The sequence below is a fragment of the Dermochelys coriacea genome, chromosome 7 (genome assembly GCF_009764565.3).
Source record: "Dermochelys coriacea isolate rDerCor1 chromosome 7, rDerCor1.pri.v4, whole genome shotgun sequence".
Lineage (NCBI taxonomy): Eukaryota > Metazoa > Chordata > Testudines > Dermochelyidae > Dermochelys > Dermochelys coriacea.
In genome coordinates this window covers 45094474-45116758 of record NC_050074.1, presented here as the reverse complement: position 1 = coordinate 45116758, position 22285 = coordinate 45094474, and the positions used below count along the sequence as shown (strand labels likewise).

Below are 22285 nucleotides of genomic sequence, written 5' to 3'. Positions count from 1 at the left end.
CAGAGCTGCGGGCTTCTCTTGCTCCCCTATGTTTCACTAGAAAGAATGATGTATTATTGAAATAATAAAACAAAACAAGCCAAGGCTTCCTCTGTGGTTTTCGGGAAGTAGGTGATTATTAATCATTAATCATGCATTAGCAGCAGCACTCTGTCATGAGGGTGTGGCAGGAACATCTAGCCTGGGCAACTAGAGAAACTTCAATGGTTGAGACTAACAAATTTATTAGAGCATAAGCTTTCGTGAGCTACAGCTCACTTCATCGGATGCATTTGGTGGAAAAAACAGAGGAGAGATTTATATACACACACAGAGAACATGAAACAATGGGTTTATCATACACACTGTAAGGAGAGTGATCACTTAAGATAAGCCATCACCAACAGCAGGGGGGGGAAGGAGGAAAACCTTTCATGGTGACAAGCAGGTAGGCTAATTCCAGCAGTTAACAAGAATATCAGAGGAACAGTGGGGGGTGGGGTGGGAGGGAGAAATACCATGGGGAAATAGTTTTACTTTGTGTAATGACTCATCCATTCCCAGTCTCTATTCAAGCCTAAGTTAATTGTATCCAGTTTGCAAATTAATTCCAATTCAGCAGTCTCTCGTTGGAGTCTGTTTTTGAAGCTTTTTTGTTGACGTATAGCCACTCTTAGGTCTGTGATCGAGTGACCAGAGAGATTGAAGTGTTCTCCAACTGGTTTTTGAATGTTATAATTCTTGACGTCTTGACATTCAAAAACCAGTTGGAGAACACTTCAATCTCTCTGGTCACTCGATCACAGACCTAAGAGTGGCTATACGTCAACAAAAAAGCTTCAAAAACAGACTCCAACGAGAGACTGCTGAATTGGAATTAATTTGCAAACTGGATACAATTAACTTAGGCTTGAATAGAGACTGGGAATGGATGAGTCATTACACAAAGTAAAACTATTTCCCCATGGTATTTCTCCCTCCCCCCCCCCACTGTTCCTCTGATATTCTTGTTAACTGCTGGAATTAGCCTACCTTGCTTGTCACCATGAAAGGTTTTCCTCCTTTCCCCCCCCTGCTGCTGGTGATGGCTTATCTTAAGTGATCACTCTCCTTACAGTGTGTACGATAAACCCATTGTTTCATGTTCTCTGTGTGTGTGTATATAAATCTCTCCTCTGCTTTTTCCACCAAATGCATCCGATGAAGTGAGCTGTAGCTCACGAAAGCTTATGCTCTAATAAATTTGTTAGTCTCTAAGGTGCCACGGGTACTCCTTTTCTTTTTTCAATGGTTGAGCTGCAGTTGGTGTCATCACAGAGAATATGGAAACTGAAAAGTAATGAAATCTGTGCAAAGCAAAATCTCTGAGCTGTTAGGAAACCCCAGAATCAGCACCCTGGGAATATCACAGAAAGAAGGGGTTCAGGCTGCAAAGGGCCCAGGAAACAAATCACTATTTCTGGAATAGTTCTCTCAACTCTTTGTCATTGCCTCGCCCACAGCACTTTCTCAGGAGCCCCTCCTCTCTGATTCTTCCCCTCTACTTCCCTCTTTCTCCTCCAAGCTCTCATTAAGGAGAGACCAGCAAGGAGTCAGGCCAGACCACATCCATTTGGATATTTCCAGGTTGTTTTTTTTAATTTGTGTATTAATATAGTGATCACGACACAAGGGACCATCAGCCCCAGTTAGAGCTGTGCATAGGGCAGTTCCTAGAAAGTGCAAGCTTCCTGACACGTTCCTATCACAGGTTTCAGAATGGTAACTATGTTAGTCTGTATCAGCAAAAAGAACGAGGAGTACTTGTGGCACCTTAGAGACTAACACATTTATTTGGGCATAAGCTTTCGTGGGCTAAAACCCACTTCATCAGATGCATGGAGTGGAAAATACAGTAGGAAGATATATATACAGAGAACATGAAAAGATGGGAGTTGCCTTACCAACTCTATCGAGACAAATCAATTACAGTGGGCTATTATCAGCAGGAGGAAAAATCACTTTTATAGTGGTAATCAGGATGGCCCATTTCAAACAGTTGACAAGAAGGTGTGAGTAACAATAGGGGGAAAAATTAGTATGGGGAAATAAACTAAAAACTATGTAATAACCCATCCGCTCCCAGTCCACACAAGAGATCCACTGGACAAAAAGAAAAGGAGTACTTGTGGCACCTTAGAGACTAACAAATTTATTTGAGCATAAGCTTTTGTGAGCTACAGCTCACTTCATCAGGTGCATTCAGTGGAAAATACAGTGGGGAGATTTATATACATAGAGAACATGAAACAATGGGTTTTATCATACACACTGTAAAGAGAGTGATCACTTAAGATGAGCTATTACCAGCAGGAAGAGGTCGGGGAGGAAGAAAACCTTTTGTGGTGATAATCAAGGTGGGCCATTTCCAGCAGTTGACAAGAATGTCTGAGGAACAGTGGGGGGGGGGGGGTGGAGGGGTGGAAATAACATCGGGAAATAGTTTTACTTTGTGTAATGACCCATCCATTTCCAGTCTCTATTCAAGCCTAAGTTAATTGTATCCAGTTTGCAAATTAATTCCAATTCAGCAGTCTCTCGTTGGAGTCTGTTTTTGAAGTTTTTTTGTTAAAGAATAGACATTCTTAGGTCTGTAATCGAGTGACCAGAGAGATTGAAGTGTTCTCCGACTGGTTTTTGAATGTTATAATTCTTGATGTCTGATTTGTGTCCATTTATTCTTTTACGTAGAGACTGTCCAGTTTGACCAATGTACATGGCAGAGGGGCATTGCTGGCACATGATGGCATATATCACATTGGTAGATGCGCAGGTGAACGAGCCTCTGATAGTGTGGCTGATGTGATTAGGCCCTATGTCCACATATCTATTCAGGGGGCATCATCAGAGTTGGCAACGGGCTTTGTTGCAAGGATAGGTTCCTGGGTTAGTGGTTCTGTTGTGTGGTGTGTGGTTGCTGGTGAGTATTTGCTTCAGGATGGGGGGCTGTCTGTAAGCAAGGACTGGCCTGTCTCCCAAGATCTGTGAGAGTGATGGGTCGTCCTTCAGGATAGGTTGTAGATCCTTGATGATGCGTTGGATCAGCGATGGTCACATAAACACCACCCTTTATCGGAAACCTACTGACCGCTATACTTACCTACATGCCTCCAGCTTTCATCCAGACAACATCACACGATCCATTGGCTACAGCTAAGCTCTAAAGACACAACCGCATTTGCTCCAATCCCTCAGACAGAGACAAACACCTACAGGATCTCTATCAAGCATTCTTAAAACTACAATACCCACCTGCTGAAGTGAAGAAACAGATTGACAGAGCCAGAAGAGTACCCAGAAGCCACCTACTACAGGACAGGCCCAACAAAGAAAGTAACAGAATGCAACTAGCCATCACCTTCAGCTCCCAACTAAAATCTCTCCAGCTCATCAACAAGGATCTACAACCTATCCTGAAGGACGATCACTCACTCTCACAGACCTTGGGAGACAGGCCAGTACTCAATTACAGACAGCCCCCCAATCTGAAGCAAATACTCACCAGCAACGACACACCACACAACAAAAACACCAACCCAGGACCAAACCCTGCAACAAACCCCGGTGCCAATTCTTTCCACATATCTATTCAAGTGACACCATCATAGGACCTAATCACATTAGCCATGTCATTAGGGGCTCATTCACCAGCACATCTACCAGTGTGATATATGCCATCATGTGCCAGCAATGCCCTTCTGCCATGTACATTGGCCAAACCGGACAGTCTCTTTGCAAAAGAATAAATGGACACAAATCAGACATCAGGAATCATAACATTCAAAAACCAGTCGGGGAACACTTCAATCTCCCTGGTCACTCAATAACAGACCAAAAAGTGGCTATTCTTCAACAAAAAAACTTCAAAAACAGACTCCAATGTGAAACTGCAGAACTGGAATTAATTTGCAAACTGGACACTATCAGATTAGGCCTGAATAAAGACTGGGAGTGGTTGGGTCACAACAAAACCTAAACCTAATTTCCCCAATACTAATTTTCCCTTACTGTTACTCACACCTTCTTGTCAACTGTTTGAAATGAGCCACTCTCATTACCACTTCAAAAGTTATTTTTCCTCCTTTGGTATCCTGCTGTCAATTGAATTGTCTCATTAGACTGACCTCACACTTGGTAAGGCAACTCACATCTTTTCATGTATTTATACCTGCTCCTGTATTTTCCACTCCATGCATCTGATGAAGTGGGTTCTAGTCCACAAAAGCTTGTGCCCAGATAAATTTGTTAGTCTCTAAGGTGCCACAAGGACTCCTTGTTCCTATCACAGCATCTCAGTCCTGTCTTGAAAAAGCTCAATAAAGATAATAGACATCTTGGTGATTAGCTGCCCTAGAGCTGTCACACCTGTGTGGAGAGTGCAACTCCTGTCAGCAGCATAGCACCCAGTTTTTAAGTTAGTTGCAGGTGCATGGAACTGCCTCACATTCAGAAACTAGTGGTTTGGAAGCAGCTACAGCTGTATCACACTCCTGAATGAATCTGGAATCTATAAAGTCTCTGGCAAGACAGCTTAAAGGCTCCGCATACAAAACTGCATCCCAGATTAATTTTCAGGCTCCTGTTTGAATTAAAATTGCTGTGAATGATGCTAGAGAGGAGGAGTATTAGATTTCATACTATGCATGCTTTTGTATTACCTTCCACGCTTCACTCCAGGACACAGCAGCTTTCCTGTCTCCAGTGCTACAAATCTCTGCACCTCTAGGAAGTGAACTACACACACTAGAAGAAAGCATCCCCATCTATGTATCAGAAAGTACCGAAGTAACTAGCTGGCTGTGTACCACATGTACCACAGTACCACATGCTACACTGCCATCTCACACTCACTGCAGCTTCTGCTTATCCTAATGCATCTGTGCCTGCCTGTCTGTGTAACAGGAGGGAAATGTATTCTACATGCCAGTGCCCTCAGTCCTGCTCAAACTGAAAGGGTGCAGTTTTGGGTGATGCTAAGAGCTCTATGAAAAGCAGAAATAAGACAGAGAATTGGGCAGGAAGTGAGGTCATCACTTATAAGCCTGGGGCTGTGCTGATGTCATCATGCAACTCAGTGGCAGGAAGTGATATGGGAGCAGGAGTCAAAGAGGAAACCGAATCAAACAACTGAGGTTAACAAACTTGGCATTCATCATATGGCATCTCCAGGGACTTTCTAAGAAACCAAGATTGGGTTTGGCTCCCCAACGTCAGTTAGCTTGCTTTGCACACCAGGTTAAATGCCACCAACGGTAAAGGGATGAGGGTGCAGCTGTGCTGACCGCATGTCAGTGTTAATGACAACTTCTACCTCTTGCTGGTTCCCTTTCCCTACCCACTCAAGGGAAAGCATTAAAGGACCAGTTTCCTGCAACATTCACTGATGGTAAAACTTCATTCTGCATAAGTCTTTGTGAGAGAAATGGGCTCAAGCTGCAAAGGTCAAATCTGGATTCAAACTTTTCCAAGGATCTGGTGTATTCAGAACCAAGGTTTTAGCTGTTGCCCATCTCTAATTTTTTTATGACAATGGTATTACTTTTACCTAGCACCATTCATCCTGGAGAATCTCAAAGCACTTTACAATCAGATATACACACTATATGCTAAAAGAAAAGGAGTACTTGTGGCACCTTAGAGACTAACAAATTGATTTGAGCATAAGCTTTTGTGAGCTACAGCTCACTTCATCGGATGCATGCAGTGGAAAATACAGTGGGGAGATTTTATATACACAGAGAATATGAAGCTTATGCTCAAATCAACTTGTTAGTCTCTAAGGTGCCACAAGTCCTCCTTTTCTTTTTGCGGATACAGACTAACATGGCTGCTACTCTGAAACCTGACACTATATGCTGTTGTCATTTCATCGACCACTGAAATGTTAGCATCTCTGGTGAAATCCCAGCACACAATACTAACCTAGAGATTAGGACTGGAAGGGGAGAGGAACAGCATACTAGAGGCAGCATGGAGTTATCCAGAATGGAATTTATCCATGAAAATAACAACTTCCACACTCCCCTGAAAAGAGCAGAGGAGTCTTCACTCCTATTTTTAAGGCCAGAAGAGACCTCATCTAGTCTGACTTCTTGCATAACACAGCCCAGAGAATTTCATCCAGTGATTCATGCATCAAGCCCATAATTTCTAGTTGATCTTAAATACATCCAAAGTGGCCAGAACCTCAGTCTCATAACTTGTTGGAAAACCAGAAGTACAGTGCTTCCTCTCTCTGCCTGTAACAGCATGCTGGACTATTCAGTACTGATACAGAGGGCAGTGTCACATATTGGCTTTGCATACTGACGCAGTGTTCCTTGGAGGTCTCGCATTCAAGTACTGACACACCCAACACTGTTTAGTTTCTAAGATCCAGCAGAGTCCTAGCATATGGTGTTATAGATGCTGGGATATATACATGGTTTACTGCAAGGATGGCTGTATATTTTAACCGTGTGTAATTCTGTTTATCTAATCCCAAACCTCCTGTGGCAGGCGGTGAATTAGAATTCAGGTCACTCCTCTCTTGGGGATATCCTTCCTGAGTTTCTTTCTCCTGGATAAGTAGCTGAGGCTGTAAAGAAAAAACAAACAAACCACCAACAAACAACATAGAAATCATGTCAGAGAAGATAAAATACAACCAAAGGAATTAGATCCGAACAAAGAAATCTTTAATTAGTGCCTTTTAAACAATTAGCTGTGCAGGAGTGAGGACAGGCCCATCTTCTCAGCCTGTGCCCGTGTTGGCTGTATGTGCACATGCACTCAATGTGTATTGTGTGTGGTGACAGGATGTGTTCCTGTGGTATATATGTATGTGATGTGTGAGAGTGTGGAAATGGTTGTTGAAGGCATTCAGTTATTATGCTATTTGTGAAGGAGGCAGCCCCACAGCCTGTGCAATGTTGGCTTAATGGGGAACACTTTCACCTATGATGCAGGCGCACAAGACAGCGAACCAGGAAATCCCACAGCTTGCCTGTAGAATATCAGAAATAGAAATAGATTGCAGTCTATGAAACTAGAGGGTAGCCATTCAGCTCTGCTCTCGTCTCATTTCTAGCCTATTTAACCCATTTGCAGATGGAAAATAAAGAGGATCTTATGTGTACCAGTGTGCTGGATTTACAGAAAATTTGATACTCGTATCAATTTGCCATAGGTCCTGAAACTATCAAGATAAACCCATTCGTCTACTATCTTCAGTGTGATATAAAAGCATCAAGGAGGAATAAAGGATGGCATCACAATGGGACACAAGCCACTGGTCAGATTTCACCATTGGTATGCATAGATTCCAAGACCAGAAGGGACCATTGTGATGATCTAGTCCAGGGGTGGGCAAACTTTTTGGCCTGAGGGCCACATCTGGGTATGGACATTGTATGGTGAGCCAGGAATGCTAATGAAATTAGGGGTTGGGATGCAGGAGGGGGTGAGGGCTCCAGCTGGATGTGCAGGCTCTGGGATAGGGCCAGGAATGAAGGCTTTGGGATCCAGGAGGGGGTTGGGGGTGGAGCAGAGGGGCTCAGAGTAATGGAGGGGGCTCCAGGATGAGGCAGGGGGTTGGGGTGTGGGAGGAGGTATGGGCTCTGGGCTGGGGGTGTGGGTTCCAGGGTGGGGCCAGGGAGCTCTGGGCTGGGGCTGAGGGGTTCGGAGTGCAGGAAGGGGCTCGAGGATGGGGGAGGGGGTTGGGCTCTGGCTGGGGGTGTGGACTCTGGGGTGGGGCTGGCGATGAGGGGTTTGGGGTGCAGGAGGGGGCTCCAGGCTGGGATTGAGGGGTTTGGAGGATGAGAGGGGGATCAGGGCTGGGGCAGAGGGTTGGGGCATGGGAGGGGGGCAGAGGTGCAGGGTGCAGGCTCTGGGCAGCGCTTACAGGAAGCAGCGGTATGTCCCCCCTCTGGCTCCTATGTGGCGGTGCAGCTAGGCAGCTCTGCACACTGCCTGGTCTGTGGGCACTGTCCCTGCAGCTTCCATTGCCATGGTTCCTGGCCAATGGGAGCTGCAGAGCCAGTGCTTGTGGTGGGGGCAGTGTGCGGAGCCCCATGGCTGCCCATACGCACAGGAGACAGAGTGGGGACATGCTGCTGCTTCCGGGAGCCGCATGGAGCCACGGCACATGCAGACCGGGGCAAGCCCCGACCTGGCTCCCTGGCGGGAGCTCGAAAGCTGCATTAAAAGATCTGACAGGTTGGATGCAGCCCGTAGTTTGCCCATCCCAATCTACTTTAAGCTTCTGAACAATACAGGCCACAGAGCGTCCCCAAAATAATCCCTTTTGAACTAGAACATATCCTTTTTTTTTTTTTAAAGGCATCCAATCTTGATTTAAAAATTGCTAGTGATGGAGAATCCACCATGACATTTGGCACAATGTTCCAAGTACCCTCACTTAAAAATGTACACATTATTTCTAGCTTCAATTTCCACCATTGGATTATGTTATACCTTTGCCTGCTAGATTATAGAGCCCATTATCAAACTCAGGAGTAGTACCAAATGATTGGAGAATTGCTAATATAGTTCCTATTTTTAAGAAAGGAAAAAAAAGTGATCCGGGTAACTACAGGCCAGTTAGTTTGACATCTGTAGTATGCAAGGTCCTGGAAAAAATTTTCAAGGAGAAATTAGTTAAGGACATTGAAGTCAATGGTAAATGGGACAAAATACAACATGGATTTACAAAAGGTAGATCGTGCCAAACCAACCTAATCTCCTTTTTTGAAAAAGTAACAGATTTTTTAGATAAAGGAAATGCAGTGGATCTAATTTACCTAGATTTCAGTAAGGCATTTGATACCGTGCCACATGGGGAATTATTAGTTCAATTGGAGAAGATGGGGATCAATATGAACATCAAAAGGTGGATAAGGAATTGGTTAAAGGGGAGACTGCAACGGGTCCTACTGAAAGGCGAACTGTCAGGCTGGAGGGAGGTTACCAGTGGAGTTCCTCAGGGATCAGCTTTGGGACCAATCTTATTTAATCTTTTTATTACTGACCTTGGCACAAAAAGTAGAAGTGTGCTAATAAAGTTTGCAGATGATACAAAGCTGGGAGGTATTGCCAATTCGCAGAAGGATCGGGATATTATACAGGAGGATCTGGATGACCTTGTAAACTGGAGTAATAGTAATAGGATGAAATTTAATAGTGAGAAGTGTAAGGTTATGCATTTAGGGATTAATAACAAGAATTTTAGTTATAAGTTGGGGACGCATCAATTAGAAGTAACAGAAGAGGAGAAGGACCTTGGAGTATTGGTTGATCATAGGATGACTATGAGCTGCCAATGTGATATGGCTGTGAAAAAAGCTAATGCGGTTTTGGGATGCATCAGAAGAGGCATTTCCAGTAGGGATAAGGAGGTTTTAGTACCGTTATACAAGGCACTGGTGAGACCTCACCTAGAATACTGTGTGCAGTTTTGGTCTCCCATGTTCAAAAAGGATGAATTCAAACTGGAGCAGGTACAGAGAAGGGCTACTAGGATGATCCGAGGAATGGAAAACTTGTCTTATGAAAGGAGACTTAAGGAGCTGGGCTTGTTTAGCCTAACTAAAAGAAGGTTGAGGGGAGATATGATTGCTCTCTCTAAATATATCAGAGGGATAAATACAGGAGAGGGAAAGGAATTATTTCAGCTCAGCACCAATCTGGACACAAGAACAAATGGGTATAAACTGGCCACCAGGAAGTTTAGACTTGAAATCAGACGAAGGTTTTTAACCATCAGAGGAGTGAAGTTTTGGAATAGCCTTCCAAGGGAAGCAGTGGGGGCAAAAGATCTATCTGGTTTTAAGATTCTACTTGATAAGTTTATGGAGGAGATGGTATGATGGGATAATGGGATTTTGGTAAGTAATTGATCTTTAAATATTCAGGGTAAATAGGACTAATCCCCTGAGATGGGATATTAGATGGATGGGATCTGAGTTACCCAGGAAAGAATTTTCTGTAGTATCTGGCTGGTGAATCTTGCCCATATGCTCAGGGTTTAGCTGATTGCCATATTTGGGGTCGGGAAGGAATTTTCCTCCAGGGCAGATTGGAGAGGCCCTGGAGGTTTTTCGCCTTCCTCTGTAGCATGGGGCATGGTTGACTTGAGGGAGGCTTCTCTGCTCCTTGAAGTCTTTGAACCATGATTTGAGGACTTCAATAGCTCAGACATAGGTGAGGCTTTTCATAGGAGTGGGTGGGTGAGATTCTGTGGCCTGCGCTGTGCAGGAGGTCGGACTAGATGATCAGAATGGTCCCTTCTGACCTTAGTATCTATGAATCAAATATTTGTTCCCCATGTAGGTACTTATGGAGTGATCAAGTCACCTCGTAACATTCTCTTATGAATTGGTTGACTTGCACCTGTGCTCTAGTTTCCTCCCTTGAAAATGAAAGTCTCTTTCATTTTCTCTTCTCCTAAAACTCTTGTGTAATGTTGCTATGTTCTGTTAAATACCTGCTCTATTCCACCCAACCTCATCCTAGGCACTGAATGAGGCAGGGGTCCTGTAGAGAAAAATAGTATGGGATCAGATAATTAAAGACTGTATCATAGAATCATAGAATATCAGGGTTGGAAGGGATCTCAGGAGGTCATCTAGTCCAACCCCCTGCTCAAAGCAGGACCAATCCCCAACTAAATTATCCCAGCCAGGGCTTTGTCAAGCCTGACCTTAAAAACTTCTAAGGAAGGAGATTCCACCACCTCCCTAGGTAACGCATTCCAGTGTTTCACCACCCTCCTAGTGAAAAAGTTTTTCCTAATATCCAACCTAACCCTCCCCCACTGTAACTTGAGACCATTACTCCTCGTTCTGTCATCTGCTACCACCGAGAACAGTCTAGATCCATCCTCTTTGGAACCCCCTTTCAGGTAGTTAAAAGCAGCTATCAAATCCCCCCTCATTCTTATCTTCCACAGACTAAACAATCCCAGTTCCCTCAGCCTCTCCTCATAAGTCATGTGTTCCAGTCCCCTAATCATTTTTGTTGCCCTCCGCTGGATTCTTTCCGATTTTTCCACATCCTTCTTGTAGTGTGGGGCCCAAAACTGGACACAGTACTCCAGATGAGGCCTCACAAATGTCGAATAGAGGGGAATGATCACGTCCCTCGATCTGCTGGCAATGCCCCCTACTTATACAGCCCAAAATGCCATTGGCCTTCTTGGCAACAAGGGCACACTGTTGACTCATATCCAGCTTCTCGTCCACTGTAACCCCTTGGTCCTTTTCTGCAGAACTGCATAGCCATTCAGTCCCTAGTCTGTAGTGGTATATGGGATTCTTCCGTCCTAAGTGCAGGACTCTGCACTTGTCCTTGCTGAACCTCATCAGATTTCTTTTGGCCCAATCCTCTAATTTGTCTAGGTCCCTCTGTATCCTATCCCTACACTCCAGCGTATCTACCTCTCCTTCCAGTTTAGTGTCATCTGCAAACTTGCTGAGGGTACAATCCACACAATCCTCCAGATCATTAATGAAGGTATTGAACAAAATCGGCCCGAGGACCGACCCTTGGGGCACTCCACTTGATACCAGCTGCCAACTAGACATGGAGCCATTGATCACTACCCGTTAAGCCCGACAATCTAGCCAGCTTTCTATCCACCTTATAGTCCATTCATCCAGCCCATTTTTCTTTAACTTGCTGGCAAGAATACTGTGGGACACCTGTCAAATCTTTGCTAAAGTCAAGGAACAACATGTCCACTGCTTTCCCCTCATCCACAGAGCCAGTTATCTCATCATATAGAAGGAAATTAGATTAGTCAGGCATGACTTGCCCTTGGTGAATCCATGCTGACTGTTCTTGATCACTTTCCTCTCCTCTAAGTGCTTCAGAATTGATTCCTTGAGGACTTTGATTTTTTTTAGGGACTGAGGTGTGGCCGACTGGCCTGTAGTTCCCAAGATCCTCCTTCTTCCCTTTTTTAAAGATGGGCACTACATTAGCCTTTTTCCAGTCGTCCGGGACCTCCCCCAATCGCCATGAGTTTTCAAAGATAATGGCCAATGGCTCTGCAATCACATCCGCCAATTCCTTTAGCACTCTCGGATGCAGCGCATCCGGCCCCATGGACTTGTGCTCGTCCAGCTTTTCTAAATAGTCCCAAACCACTTCTTTCTTCACAGAGGGCTGGTCACCTCCTCCCCATGCTGTGCTGCCCAGTGCAGCAGTCTGGGAGCTGACCTTGTTTGTGAAGAGAGAGGCAAAAAAAGTATTGAGTACATTAGCTTTTTCCACATCCTCGGTCACTAGGTTGCCTCCCTCATTCAGTAAGGGGCCCACATTTTTCTTGACTTTCTTCTTGTTGCTAACATTCCTGAAGAAACCCTTCTTGTTACTCTTAACATCTCTTGCTAGCTGCAACTCCAAGTGTGATTTGGCCTACCTGATTTCACTCCTGCATGCCTGAGCAGTATTTTTATACTCCTCCCCAGTCATTTGTCCAATCTTCCACTTCTTGTAAGCTTTTTTTATTTGTTTAAGATCAGCAAGGATTTCACTGTTAAGCCAATCTGGTCGCCTGCCATATTTACTATTCTCTCTATACATCGCGATGGTTTCTTTAAGGATTCTTTAAAATACAGCTAGGTCTCCTGGACTCCTTTCCCCCTCATAGATTCATAGATTCATAGATACTAAGGTCAGAAGGGACCACTCTGATCATCTAGTCCGACCTCCTGCACAGCGCAGGCCACAGAATGTCACCCACCACTCCTATGAAAAACCTCACCCATGTCTGAGCTATTGAAGTCCTCAAATCATGGTTCAAAACTTCAAGGAGCAGAGAAGCCTCCCTCCAGTCAACCATGCCCCATGCTACAGAGGAAGGCAAAAAAAACCTCCAGGGCCTCTCCAATCTGCCCTGGAGGAAAACTTCCTCCCGACCCCAAATATGGCAATCAGCCAAATCCTGAGCACATGGGCAAGATTCACCAGCCAGATACCCAGGAAAGAATTTTCTATAGTAAATCAGATCCCATCCATCTAATATCCCATCTCAGGGGATTTGGCCTATTTACCCTGAATATTTAAAGATCAATTACTTACCAAAATCCCATTATCCCATCATACCATCTCCTCCATAAACTTATCGAGTAGAATCTTAAAACCAGATAGATCTTTTGCCCCCACTGCTTCCCTTGGAAGGTTATTCCAAAACTTCACTCCTCTGATGGTTAAAAACCTTCGTCTGATTTCAAGTCTAAACTTCCTGGTGGCCAGTTTATACCCATTTGTTCTTGTGTCCACATTGGTGCTGAGCTTAAATAATTCCTCTCCCTCTCCTATATTTATCCCTCTGATATATTTATAGAGAGCAATCATATCTCCCCTCAACCTTCTTTTAGTTAGGCTAAACAAGCCAAGCTCCTTAAGTCTCCTTTCATAAGACAAGTTTTCCATTCCTCGGATCATCCTAGTAGCCCTTCTCTGTACCTGCTCCAGTTTGAATTCATCCTTTTTAAACATGGGAGACCAGAACTGCACACAGTATTCTAGGTGAGGTCTCACCATGTTATTCTCCCAGGGGATCCTGCCCATCAGTTCCCTGAGGTTGTCAAAGTCTGCTTTTCTGAAGTCCAGGGTCCGTATTCTGCTGTTCTCCTTTCTTCCCTGTGTAAGGATCCTGAACTCGACCATCTCATGGTCACTGCCTCCCAGGTTCCAGAGTCTAGGCTGTTTGACCCAGCATGGGAGTTCCTATATTGCCTAAGCCTCACATAACGCCATAAGCCTAACCTGAAGGGACAAGGAGAGAGGGTAGCTTGGCATCTTTCAGGACTCATTGTGTTGAGTGAACACATTAGTGCCGGTTGTGAGGTAGATGGGAAAGGGGATAGACATCATTAATTAACAATTATTAATGTGACAACCAAGCACATCCTTTACTATAACTGGATTCTTAGCAATATAGATGCCCAATCCTTTGCTAAGCTCTTGGCTATGATGGTAATGGCACAATAACAGGACAGTGTTGAAAAGGAGATATAACTCACTGTCTAACAAATTTATTTGAGCATAAGCCCTCGCAAGCTACAGCTCACCTCATCGGATGCATTCCTCAATGAAGTGAGCTGTAGCTCACGAAAGCTTATGCTCAAATAAACTTGCCAGTCTCTAAGGTGCCACAAGTACTCCTTTTCTTTTTGCGAATACAGACTAACATGGCTGCTACTCTGAAACTCACTGTCTGTGTAACTTAATACAGCTGTCAGCCAGACAGAGATCAAGGCACCAATATTTCACACACAAAACTTAAAAACAAAAGATACCTGTTTTTTCCCTTGGTAAATCTAACCCAGTGAAACCACCTGCAGAGTAATGCAACATGAGGGAAAGAGTGGATGAAATGCTGCCCCGCTTGGAATCAACAGGTGTTCTGCCACTTAGGGTACAACTACCCTACAGAGGGGAGTGTGCTTCCCAGCTCAGGTAGATAGACACACACTAGCTTTGCTCAACCCAGTGTGCCAAAAGTTGCAGCATAGCCGGGGGTAGCACAGGCAGGAGTTCGGGCTAGCCACCATAGTACAGACCCGCCCAGACCTCCTGGGTATATACTCAGAAGTCTAGCCCAAGTTGCCACCCGTGCTAGCCCCCGCTATGCTGTTATTTTTAATCATACTAGCTGGAGCAGAGCTCAATGTCTGTCTACCCATGCTAGAAAGCACAGTGGAGCAATGGGACTAGGATTTCAGTCAGTGTTTATTATTGTTGTTAAAGTTCTCAAAGGCTTTTTCATTTTGACAGTTGTTATGGGTGGTCTCGTTCATAATGCAACGGCACAAAGGCACGAAATTCTAGTTGCACAGGCATCCTTAATGCTGGCATTCCTAATTTTTGGGTGTTTGACTTTGCAGCTTTAATGTCCTTTTAACTACAGCTGGTTAAAATCAGAATTTCTGTCCTGTGGAAATGGCGATATTGTGAAATTTGGTTTCAGCCTGAATTGGGACAGAAAAGTAAAATATCACAGAACAGTAAGTACAAAAAAAAGGTTGATTCAAAACCTTTCATTTCAACCTTGCAGCATCAAACTTTCATTTTAGTTTGTTGAGCCTGTTGAAATGTTTTGTTTGAGGTCAGTTCAACATTAATCTGTGCCTGCATAAGCTGCTATGGTGTCTTATAGAAGTTTCAATTCAAGGTCCCCCTATTCTCCTCCGTGGGCAGGCGCTCCCTGGCTGGACCACATCTTCATGATGCAAATGCATGGTTATGTTAACTCCCATGGTGCATCACATTATTTCAACCAGAGAGAAGACTGTGATGCATAATGGGAGATGCAGTCTAGTCAGGGAGTCTGGCCCATAGAGAAGAACACGGGCAGGAAGCACCTGAACTACCATCTCCCATGAGACACTGCATCAGCTCAAGGGGACACAGATTAACACCGAACTTTCCTGAAACAAAACTTTTTGATTCAATTTGAGCTGAAAATGTTCTGATTTGGGTCAACCCAACCCAAAATGATCTACTTTGTTTAGATTTTTCTGATGGGAAATAAAAAAAATTCCCTGCAGGGAAATTTTCAATTTTGTGAAAACTGCAATTTCCAATGAAAAAACATTGATGGAAAATTCCCAACCAGCTCTACTTTTTAATGTAGTTTTTTTTGTGATGTAATACATAAAAATGTGAAAGGATGTTTTAGCTGTCAAAGGACAGTGCAAGGCTATGCCACATAGAAACAATTCTTATTTTACTTGGTTTTGTGTTCAAGAACCCTCGATAATTGTATTTGGATACTCACTGCCTTTTGCTGCCTTTTCTGTCTGTCTGAGGTAGGTAGTTATATGGTCCTCATTAACATGGTATCTTAGTGTCTCACAATCTTTAATATGTTTATCCTCATAACACCCTTGGGAGGCAGGGCAGGGCTGTTATCCCCATTGTACAGATAGGGAAACTGAGGCACAGAGATACAGCCTGACTCTACCCAAAGTCACACAGGAAGTTTATGGCAGAGCAGAGAAATCAGGCCCCAAACTAGTGCCCTAACTGTTGGACAATACTTCCTCTGCTAGAACAACCTTTTCTGCCTAGCTCAATTATTTCATGTTGGAAGAATCTCTTAGTCCTTCTCTCTCAGTTCTTCCTACTCCTCCTCAACTCATTTTCTCTTTAGAGCCCCAGGGAGATATCCGCACGTCTTTAAACTCATGCCTGACTGCCCTCCCCTCCACTCGTTGCACTTCAAATGCCACCTGGGGTGATCCTGGTCTCTACCCATGTCAGGCACATTGAACAGTTGCGAAGTGGGCTGAGAATCATGGCTGAGCCAGTCTTCTTCCTATAGGTTAGTGTCAGTTTAACCACAGGGCAGACTGTGCCAGCAGGTGTTTGACAGCTGGTTAGTGCTTATCTCCCCTCCCCAAGTCATGCTCTTTAGGGAGCCTCAGCTTTCTGTGTATTTACTTGCTTAGATTTCTGCAGCTCTATAGTAATAGTGCTTTCCAACTCTTGCTAAACTCATTGCTTAGATAAACAGGGGCATCATTACCATGATGACAATGTTTCATGCACTCATCCCAACAGAGACCCCACCAGAGCTCTGCTCACACAAGTATCCAGCCTCACCCATCTCCTTACTGACCTGGGAGAAAAGATGGGTCTTGCGGCAATAACTAGAGATGAACCAACTCAGATTATTACAGACCAATGGGTAAATTTATCGGGAGTATAAACCAACCACCACTGCCAACTCTCATCAAGGATTTGCAGCTTCTCCCTTTGCATACACCTACTGTAGCTTGAAGGCAACACAATTCACGGGCATAGGACACCTTTGTCTATCCCCCTTGACTGAGACCCCTTTTGCCTCCTATACATCTTCTTAGAAGTTCAAGTTTGCTGCCTTCAAGACCAGACTGCTTGGAACACCCATATGACAGCAGATCTCGTTAAAACTACAAGTGGTGAGAATAAGAACAGAGAAAATGGAATTTAAGCAAAAGAAGTGTTTTGCTTAACAACCCTCAATTTACACTTCTCAGAAGCTGAACTAGCTGCTGCCTTCTCAGCTCAGTTACAGAGAAGAAAAGACACCTCCGTGTATTTAAAGAGCAATTATCTTCTCTGGCCTCCCCTGTCATGCTGGACCCAGAAAGAGAGTTTCCATTACCCTGTTTATCAAGTATCCTGAGGTCATCTTCTATCCTTCCCCCCCCCCAAAAAACATTTTTTTCTGCCAACCTCCATAGCCAGGTTAACCCCCAGGGGAATCTCTCTCTTCCCAAGCTTCAAGTTCAGCAGCTTACAAATCATTCTGAAGTTCCTACCTGTGTTTGTACAGCACCTAGCACAAGGAGAACCAGGTCCATGACTAGGACTCCTAAGCACTACAGTGATCACCTCCCCCACCCCCAACCTTTCATCTGTCCCAGAAGGACTATCGATATACTCCTCAGCTAATCTGCTTGCCGTATACAGCATTTTGGGTTTCCAATCCATGAGTCACACTTTCAACTCCTGAGCGCACAGCATATAAAACTGTTCCATTTCCATCAGCCCAAAGGCTCTTCTATTGTAAAAACTCCTCTCCCATATATCCATTTCCTCCAAACTGAGCAGCAACTTCAGAATAACCCTCAAAACCCTGCTTCCAGGCTCCCTGAAATTTCTTTCTGTATGAGTCACAGGTCTCTTCAAATTTCTGCAGCAAAGTGGTTTTAAACTTGTCATTCAAACAGTCTTCACTAGCCACTGAGATCATGCTGTTAATATTAACCATTCGGTAAGGGAGCTAGAAACTTCATCTTATCCACAGCAGCTACCCAGTTCAGTGTGCACCTTCATTCAAAGCCTTTAGAAAACATAGATGGTACCACCTTCTTTATGTTTAGGAAACATCTCAAGAACTACATTGCCTGTGGAATTAGATGTGTGATTTCTATCTCCACTTACCCAATAGCTTAGCCTCTGGTTGTGCAACCACTCAATGCCCACTTCATGATAATGCTGTCTGTCATGCTCTCCCTTCTTATGTTGGCATTTTAATTCCTACTCCACACATTATCTTTCCTGCAGCTGTAGTCTCTTTGTCTCCAGCTGGTCTTTCTTCCACTCCCAGACCCATTTGCCCTGGGCACTCTGCCCAGGCAATGTTCTGTGGTTCTTCCTGTCACTGCAGACATTCCATTCATTCTCCAAGCTCCCCGCTGAGGTCTCATCCTCCACCTTGGATTATCCAGCTTCTCCTGGCCTGCTGTGGCCCTGGTCTCCCTGAACTTCCTCAGACCCCGACCTGGCTCCTGGCACTGGCTGTGCCTGGTTCCTCCCTTGTGAGGTTTCTCCATTCTCTGCAGTTCCTGAGCCCCCATTTGGCTGCATGTGACCATGAATACAACACTTGCTTTTGTTGGTTGCTGAAGTTGCTAAAGTAGTTTTCTTTCCCCAAACAGCTCTATTGCTACTCCTCCTTTAACATCTCATAGCTCACCTCCTCCTTCTGCCTTTTCCTAATCTTAACCCAAAAAGAAAATAAGTATAGAACAGATTTTCTTTCCCCCCCATCTATAATTCTTGTTTTTTCACCTGTTGCTTCTTATGAGTTTTCACCACAGCCAGACTCCAATATGCTGCTATCACTGCAAACCAAACACCACCTCCAATTCCCATCACCTAGGTCCTTCAGCCTCACCCCTTGTGTTTACCTGCCATAGCCTGAAAGCCACACAACTCAAAGGGATAGGACACCTTTGTCCATGGCCCTTGACCAAGACTGGGGGGAGAGCGTAAGTTCCAGAACTCCTTTTGCCTTCTGTACTCTCCTTAGAGGTTGCTCCCTTCAGGGCCGGACTGCTTAAAACCCGCAAACAACAGTGGATTTCCATAGAATTAGAGGCATTGAAAGTAAAAAGGGAGAAGATGAAATTAAAACAAAAGAAGTGTTTAGAGTATTGTCTCTGGATTTACACTTCTCACAAGCTGAACTAGATGTGGCCTTTTCTCAGCTGGATGCCAGAGAAGGAAAGGCCATTTGATATGTAAATAGCATTTCTCTTCTCTGGCCTTCCCTGTGGGAGATTCAACCCTCAGCTATGTCCAGATGACATTCCTTCCTCACCAACTGTTTGTCAAGTGCTTCCTCCTAGAAGTACTGTATTAGGGGAGCATCACCTTGCAACCCCTCCAAGTCGTGGCACTTCCCCCATGGGAATTCCCTCCTTCCAAGCCTCAAGTGCAGCCCTTCATTGGTTGCTCTGAGAGAAGCCAATGAATCTATCTGGCTTATAGGTTTATCATGGGTCTATCCATTGTTCTGGGGATAGGTATCAGAGTATGACTTCAGTCTGGCTTCGGTGGAGTTTTTTAATCCTATACTCCCTCCGTACTTACCTTCCTTGGTTATAAATATATATTATTGATGAATCAGATTATCTGTCACAGGAAGGGTCTCAATTTGGACCAGTCTGGTCAAAGCCATCAGAAGGCTTGGGAGTAGGAAACTTGCAGAACTGATTTAACGCGGCATTAGTTTCTGACACAAGTTCCTCCTCATGCCTATGGGTTCCCTGAGCCCCAACTCCCATCTCCCACAGCCTTCTTATTACATTCTTAGGGAGGAATTCCATGGGCATCATCTTCTGAGTTCATAGATTTTAAGGCCGGAAGGATGCACTGTGATCATCTAGTACAGTGGTCTCCAAACTTTTTACGCCCAAGATCACTTTTTGAATTTAAGGGCAACCCAGAATCTACCCCATCCCTTCCCCAAAGCCCCGCCCCACTCACTCTATCCCCTCTTTCCATCACTCGCTCTCCCCCACACTCACTCACTTTCACCGGGCTGGGGTTTGGGGTTTGGGAGGGGGTGCGGGCGCTGGGATCGGGCCGAGGGGTCTGCAGTGTGGGAGGGAGCCCTGGGCTGTGCCTGGAACAGAGGTTTGGATGCAGGAGGGGGTGAGAAGTGCAAGCTCTAGGAGGGAGTTTGGGTACAGGAGGGGGCTCTGGGAGACTGTATGGGCTGCTGGATCTGAGAGGGGGCTCAGGGATTGGGGTTAGGGTGCGGCCTCCTGCCGGGCAGCACTTACGTCTGGTGGCTCCCGGTCGGTGGCATGTGCAGCAAGGCTAAGGCAGGCTCCCTTCCTACCCCGGCCCCACACCTCTCCCAGAAGGGGCCAATGAACCCCTTTGGCCTGGGACAGGGGCATGTGGCTCCGCATGCTACCCCTCTCTGCAAGCACTACCCCCACAGCTCCCATTGGCCACAGCTCCCTGTTCCCGGCCAATGGGAGCTGCGGGGCTGGTGCTTGCATGCAGGAGAAATGTGCGGAGGGAGACCCCTGCCCACACACCCCCAGCCCCGGGGCCATGGGGCGTGCTGGCTGCTTCTGGGAGCAGAATGGGACCAGGGCAGGCAGGGAGCCTGTCTTAACAGCAGCCACACTGCGCCACCAGAGGTCGCAATTGACTGGGAGGTCCTCTAGGATCGACCAGTTGATTGTGATAAACCGGTTAGTGACCACTGATCTAGTCTGACCTCCTGCATAACAGGTAACAGAATTTCACTCACAGCTTCCTGCAACAAGCCCATATCTTTTGTTTGAGCTAGATCATTCTCTTAGAAAGACACTTAATTTTTACTTAAAGACTTAAAGTGAAGAGAATCCACCATACTCCTTGGTAAATTGTTCTAACAGCTAATTACCCTCTTTGTTACAAATACACACCTTCAGGCTAGAAATAAGGCATCTAGCTTCATCTTCCAGGCCTTAGGTCTCTTTATGTTTTTGTCTGCAAGATTAATGAGCCCTCTGCTGTCAGAGTTCTAGGTTTCTCACTCCAGTGACCTTCTCTTTCCCTTGAATTCTAAAATTCCCCTTTTGAAATGAACCTGAAATCTAGGAATTCCTCTTACTCCATCAGAATTCCCAAGGAAATCACAGTTCTTGCTGAGAAACTCAGGAATCTTTGCTTTTGAAGCGTCAGGAATAGGGAGTGGAAGAGAGTTGCTTCCTGAATTAAGTATAACATATTGTCAGAGGTTCTTGGATAAGAGTGTTTTTGCAGCATGTTCAGCCCCTGGAGGGTGGAAGGGGGGAGAAAGAAGGAAGAATCTTGATCTCCTATCTGGCCAGATCAGTGCTCAAGACCCAAAGAAGGTTGCATCAGGGCCTCCTAGGCTGAAAGAGCATCAGCACAGCTAAGAAGCTTGAGAAGAGGAACAGACCAGAAAGATGGGGGATCCTCTGGGCTTTGAGAGAAGGAAGTCAAGGAGAGGGAACAAAAGAGGATTTTGAAGTCATTGTACTTACCCACTTTCGGGGTCTCCCTCTTGGTCTTTTCTCAGCTGAAGATTCTACCTTTTAGTTATAAGAAAAGACATGATCTAGTCCTCTTTCATAACTTATTGCACTTGTGATCAACACACTAAGGCCATGTCCACATTACAGTGGCACAGCTATAACATTGTAGTGCCATGCTGTAGATGCTTCCCACAGCAATGAAAAGGGTTTTTCCATCACTGTAGGAACCCCATCTCCCCAAGTGATGGTAGTTGCGTCAACAGAAGCATTCTTCAATTGATCTAGCTGCATCTACACCATGCGTTGGATCAGCATGAGTACAGCACTTGGGTGTGTGTGTGAATTTTTCATAGTGACAGTGCTCAGAGATGTGAATTTTTTTACACACCATAACACTGTAACTATGTTGCCCTAACTTTTAAGTGTAGGCCAGGCCTAAACTTGGTCAGGACGGCTTCATTTTAAACTCTTCCTGTGTGACTGCGGATTATGATTAGGAGTAAACTAACTAGGAGGAGGTGACAGGGTCTTAGGAGGAAGAGGAGAAGGCAAAGAGTGGTGATGACCTGGTAGAGACAGAGGAAGCAGAGGAGGTTGCTGGCCAGGCATCAGAGAGGAGGAGGACAGGCAGACATGGATTAGGAGTAGGCAAATTAGGATTAAGACTAGGACACCTAGAAGGAGGAGCTCTATGGGAAGGAGGATTTGGGAGATGACTAAACAGATGAAGCAGAAGATGGAGGCAGCCTAGAGGAGGATATCAACCAGGCAGAATTGGAGGATGTCAGAGGAGGAGTAGGCAAATTAGGATGAAAACAAAAACAAGTAGTAGGAGGAGGAACCAGGAGGTGGTGTTTTAGGAGAAGGACTGGGCAGTGGAAGCGGTGGCAGTGGACTGAGGGAAGGAGGAACATGATTAGGAGGCACAGAGTGCCAGATGGGGACTATGGTGTAGGAGAAGCATGAGGAGGAGGAAAGACACAGTGGAAGACGAGAAGGATGAG

At 45.1% G+C, this 22285-nt stretch overlaps 1 protein-coding gene across 3 annotated transcripts in view; it reads right to left on the bottom strand.

Moving 5' to 3' along the window:
• LOC119858792 (high mobility group protein HMGI-C-like) overlaps nucleotides 1-22285 on the bottom strand; it is a 43512-nt gene that overhangs the window by 4473 nt on the left and 16754 nt on the right. For 2 of the 3 annotated variants that reach the window (XM_038410210.2, XM_043518499.1), the window contains exons 4-5: nucleotides 21291-21338; nucleotides 6505-6595 (exon numbers count right to left, since the gene is read on the bottom strand). In XM_038410210.2, the coding sequence (XP_038266138.1) occupies nucleotides 6505-6595; nucleotides 21291-21338 (139 nt within the window). Of the gene's footprint in view, nucleotides 1-6504; nucleotides 6596-6954; nucleotides 7004-21290; nucleotides 21339-22285 lie in introns of those variants that run through there. The other variant, XM_043518500.1, reaches the window with a different exon arrangement.